The sequence below is a fragment of the Haliotis rubra genome, unplaced genomic scaffold, assembly GCF_003918875.1.
Source record: "Haliotis rubra isolate DU_JTF1 unplaced genomic scaffold, ASM391887v1 Scf311, whole genome shotgun sequence".
Classification (NCBI taxonomy): domain Eukaryota; kingdom Metazoa; phylum Mollusca; class Gastropoda; order Lepetellida; family Haliotidae; genus Haliotis; species Haliotis rubra.
The window spans coordinates 988969-994506 of record NW_025766982.1 but is presented as its reverse complement, the minus strand read 5'-3'; the positions used below and the strand labels follow the sequence as shown (position 1 = coordinate 994506).

At 41.5% G+C, this 5538-nt stretch overlaps 1 protein-coding gene across 1 annotated transcript; it reads left to right on the top strand.

The window, feature by feature from the left end:
• The first annotated feature begins 313 nt into the window (after positions 1-313).
• On the top strand, positions 314-1600 carry LOC124283262 (uncharacterized protein F54H12.2-like). The gene has a single exon (XM_046719292.1). It carries the CDS (start codon positions 314-316, stop codon positions 1598-1600), a length of 1287 nt encoding a protein of 428 aa, XP_046575248.1.
• Positions 1601-5538: the final 3938 nt, after the last annotated feature.

Below are 5538 nucleotides of genomic sequence, written 5' to 3'. Positions count from 1 at the left end.
TGAGGAAAACATCTCATCTCCTCCAAGGGAAAGCAAAAGAGCTGGTGATCCCGGTTCGTCAAGCAGGAACACAACAACAACGTGACCCGACCAAGGTTACTTTGCAAATGACGTCAGAATCCCAAAGCGAGGTCGAGAGAGAGCGGAAGCCAAAGACAAAAGAGAGAAGGCTTTAAAACGCAAGGCGGGCAAAAAGAGTGTCACAACGAAGAAGATTTGTCGAACCCACAACAACGCTGCGCCTTCCAAGACAACCAAAGCTCTCAAGTGTACACCTGTACACATCTTCAGTTAAAGACGTCTATAAAGGGACATGTCACTAATCAATGATAAAGAATTTGACGAGGTAATACCTGTTTCGCTACCTCCTTATCAGACTAGCATACAGAAACATTATTTCGTGAACGTGCGACCTTTAAGCCAAATCAACGATGCTGCCCCGTTGGAGTTTCAAGTTAACAACTCAGGCCCGAACTACACCGACCTGAGGCGCACCCGTTTGCACGTCAAAGTCAAAGTAACGCAGACCGATGGCACGGCCTTGGCCGAGGAAGAAAATGTCGCTCCGGTGAACTTGTTTATGCAGTTGCTGTTCTCCCAGGTCACGGTCTACCTGCAGAACCAGCTCGTGTCCAGTACCAACAACCATTACGCCTACAAGAGCATGATGAGGGCCCTGCTGAGATATGGTGTGGAAGCGAAAAACACTCAGTTGGGGACGCAGCTGTTCGCAAAGGATTTTGCCCAGAGGGACGCGGATCTGGAAAGCAGTAACGTCACCGGATCTGTCAATTTGGGAATGTCATTACGTGGCACTTTCATAGCGCAAAGCAAAGAACTCAACATGTCGGGGCCCGTGTACGAGGACATCTTCGACATGAACCGACTCCTCCCCAACGACGTCGACCTGACTTTGAAAATGTTCAGATCGGAACCCAAATTTTGTTTCATGAGCGACGTGACTGAGCACGAATTCAAAGTTAAACTCTTGTACGCTTATCTGCAGGTGTGCAAGGTCAAAGTCAACCCCGCCTTGATCTTGGCGCACAACTTGTTTTTCGAAAAATCTAACGCTCTCTACCCGTACACCAAAAGCGAAGTCAAGGTGACCAGCATCCCCACCACTCAGCAGACGCACGCCATAGACAACGTCAGCAATCCCGTCGCCAACCGATACGTCGTGGGACTTGTGGAAAGTTCGAGTCTGAATGGCAGTTACACCGGCAATCCCTATAATTTCAAGTCGTCCATGCTTAAAAAGATAACGCTGAACATCGACGGAGTCAGTGTGCCGGGTCAACCCGCCGAAGCAGACGATGTCGCCTCTTACGTCAACATGCTCGACGGCATGGGACTGTGGAAGGAAGACAAGGGCAATGCCATCACCAGAAGCGAATTTCTCATGGGGAATGCCTTGTTCGTCTTCGACATCGACACAATGTGCGCCGAGTCGGAGTACCTGAACTTGGTAAGATCGGGAAGCATGAGGCTCGAACTGGAATTCAAGTCGGCGCTCACCAGCACGCTGAGTTGCGTCGTCTTGACTCAGAGAAATTCCCTCATCGAAATCGATCAAGCCCGCAACGTGTTTGTCAAGTAACAGAATGAAAGCCTCTCAACTTATGTGCACCATACAGTGTGATCCCAGTTTACAATCTCACGCCAAAGATACTTCCCACTATAACCCCTAGTTTGCGTGCAAAAAGGTGTAGGACTTACGTGTTTACCATGTATGACTCAAACGTGTGAGAAATATTAGTGAATGTTGTTTTGTGTTCCAAATGCTATTTATCATAAAGTACTGAATCCTGATCGTTGTAGTGTTATAATGTATATGTCCTAATATTGTAGTTGCTGAAAAATCAATAACAAATAATAAAAAAATAGACCAGAAAATTGCTTTATGTTGTGAATGAAAAAACCCTTAGTATAAAGTCCATGTGCACAGGCCACGATGAGTTCAGTTGTCTCAGAACATTGGTACTGTACGACCATGGATCACTCTAGTGATGGATTTACTGTCGCAGAAAGGTCTTGCTTATTACCGTTTCCAACACCGACGACTATATCCGTCATAGGAGGAAGTTCTTCCGGCGAAACTCATCTGGTAAAACGGATGTTGAAACAGGCCGAGGACATGTTTGAACCACCGCCCAACTCGATCGTGTATTGCTATGCGGTTTGGCAAGATGTGTACAGTGACATGAAACATTCTATTCCCGACATTCAGTTTCACGACACACTTCCCACGGAAGAGGAATTGAGATCCTGGTCTGTTCAATCGGAAAAACGTGTGTTGTTGGTTTTTGATGATTTAATGATGCAGATATGTAAGAATCAACTCATGTTGAACCTGTATACTACTCTTTCTCATCATTTAGGCATCATGGTTATTAACATTCAACAATCGGCCTATCCCAAAGGCGAATGCAACAGAACCATTTCCTTAAACACGCATTATTTCGTTTTACTATCCAATCCTAGGTCGGCTCACGAATACAAAATTTTGGCTTCTCAAATGTTCCCGGGACAATCCAAATATTTTAACGATTCCTTGAAAGACGCCATTGAGGGGAAGAAATACAGCTATCTACTAATCGATGCCTCCCCGTATGCTGATGACCGCTATGGTCGCTTACGTACAGGGATATTTCCCGGTGACGTGTGCACCGTGTACTTGTCACAACAGTAAACAAATGGGGAAAAAAGAATAATAACATTATTTCTACGTCGACCATTTGAACTGTACGGACTATTTCTTTGACACCACGGATATGTGTGGGAAATTAGATGAAGTTTAGCGATAGACTCAAACCTTTTACCAACTGACCTCTTCAAATGAAACAATCGGCCAAAGCCATGGTCGAAGCCGAAGTTTTATACACAGACCAATCGGACAGGGTTTACTCTTCCATGTGTGGTCATCGCGTTCATCGTAGATTACCGAGTGATGAGCCGATGGGTGAGCGTTTTCAGGCTGGCTGGCTTCTATCGATGGTGAAGATTTGTTGGAAAGTTGGCAAAAGGACCCCCCTCATGACTGTAGTCAATGTGAAGACATAAGATTGTTTTCATAAATGCTGACAGCCAAAGATATGTGTCTTCAGTTTGTGTTGGACTGGCAAACATTAAGCATCAACTATGAGTAAACTTCTTGAAAAACATTCGACTTTTCTTCTGATGTTGGTACAGGCCAATGGGAAGCAAAGAAAGGCGTTACTGGAACATGCATCACGTGACCAGTGTCAGGCTATTTTTACCTTAGTCTTTAACATACTAAATGGAAATATTGCCTTGACAGACAAGAAGTGCATTCGAACACTGGCCAGCAAGACGGTAAGCCAACGTCACAAACGCGAGCTGATAATCGAGCATCGAGTGGTTTTACCGATTTGCATAAGAGCTTATCAAACGTACCTATCAGCTGTAAACCTTTCTTCGAAGCTTGAAAATGACGAAACCCATGATACTTTTGACAAGAGAGACTTACCAACGGTTGATGACCAATCAAGAACAGCGGAATTCTGCTCAGACAGTGAATCGGACACCGACGAATCAAGATCATCATCAGACAGCGAGTGAAACGAACGACAGCAACACATTGGCAAAGGATGTTCAAGATGAAGACCAAGTTATGAACAAACATGACTTCTTGATAGGAGGGCCCGATTACCTTCTCAAGAACATCTCTTCAACAAAAACCATGGGGAAATTAATGTCTTTGTGGTTATTCTTAAAGCACAAAATAGATTCAGGTGACTTGAGAGTGACAGATAAATTGGAACTTGTAAACCCGGATAATGGAACTGTCATACAAGGTTCGAACCTGATGAAACTGATTCGTTTTGTTGTGTTGCGTTCTTCCAACAGACCGAGTGGTTACAAAGAGTTTCGTAAAATACTGCGCAGCTTGGATGTACCAAAACATCTCCTCGCGAAGCATCATCATCATTATGCTAAAAAAACACACAATGTAAAACGATTGTACATGAAACGCAAATCGAACCTTGGTGTGCCTGGAAGCTTTCGAAAACTGGAATCTATGTAAAACTGTTTAATGTTAAAAATGTTATTATCAATGTTTGATCATATTTATATACATAATGAATAAAAGAAATATTCTTGATATTAGTAGATTGTCATTTTATAAATATATACATACATATAATATTTTTACAAACCTGATAGATTTGTTGACTGATTTGTAAATGGCTAAATATTTTATGATTGGAGGTTTGAATTGGTAACTGAGATTGTTAGTGGCTGTATCCTCGAGGGGGGTTAAAGTACTGTAAAATTATTGTCCTCCTGAGAGGGTACGTAAGTCCCAAAACATTCAAAGTAAATTTCAACTTTCCGTTTTTTAATCGTAGAATATGTGTAATTTTAATGTATGGCTAGATATATCTCAATTGCTGACAGCTAAAGGGATGGTGTAAATCCAGCTAGGGTCTATGCAGGAAGCAAATGTACTGTAAGTCCCCATGGTCCCTAGTATGGTGATCTACCTTCAGTTGTTAGCGATCTATAGCCCATTTTTATATTGTGTTGTCCCCTATAGTAAAAATGTTTTAGATTCAATTACTAGTTTTACATATATATCTGTGATATTCTAGTTGTTTTACTGTCCTTTTGTCGGCAGGTTCTTTGTAATATACATATATTTCATTTCAATATCAAATGTCACGATATGGCTGAAATATTGCCGATGTGACGTTAAATATTAACTCACTCACTTTACAAACCTGATATGACGAAATCTTGTTGTAAGAAACGGAAAATATTGAAATTTGTATATGTTACAGTCAATGTCTACAACCAGGCAATGTGTACAATGACTGAAATAACCATTCAGTGTAGCAATTGTCCGAGCACTATCATGGGGACACCAGAAATGGGCTTAACACATTGTGCCCACTGGGAGTCGAACTCAGTCATTGTCGTGACGATTGTCCTTTAGTCACTCATTGTGTACATTGTCCGACTGAAATAACCAGTCAGTGTGTACATTGTCCAGTCATTGTGTACATTGTCTAAAATGTCCAAGCATTGTGTACATTGCCTGATTAATTAACCCAATTATTGTACAGATTGACTAATTGTTGAACAGGGATTATTGAGAAGACAATAAATTCTGTTTGAATGAATAAGTGGCGAATATCTAACAAATTCACCAGTGACTTTATTTCAAACAGTATTAAAAAGACATTATGCTCTGATATAAAAGAAATAGTATCAGCTACATAACACAAAAACACAAATCAATATTGCTGTAAATGTTAGTGAGTAAGTGAGTTAACATTTAAAGTCACATCGGCAGTATTTCAGTGATGTGCTCGGGATATGGATGTGTAGAGATTTATTCAAAATGCTATACCCAGGTCGGGCCTTCTGGGCTGTGAACAATATTTCATTCACAACACGTTAACATCTCAACAGAACCTTTCTGTTGGCAAAAAATGATACATGCAGACATCAAGTCTGTTTTACAAAAAAACAATGAGTGTCTATCTGTTGGAGAATGTTTCCCTTAACTTT

Bases quoted from the DNA above. Each gene is read 5' to 3' on its own strand.
- LOC124283262 (XM_046719292.1), top strand. From the start codon at position 314: ATGTCACTAATCAATGATAAAGAATTTGACGAGGTAATACCTGTTTCG.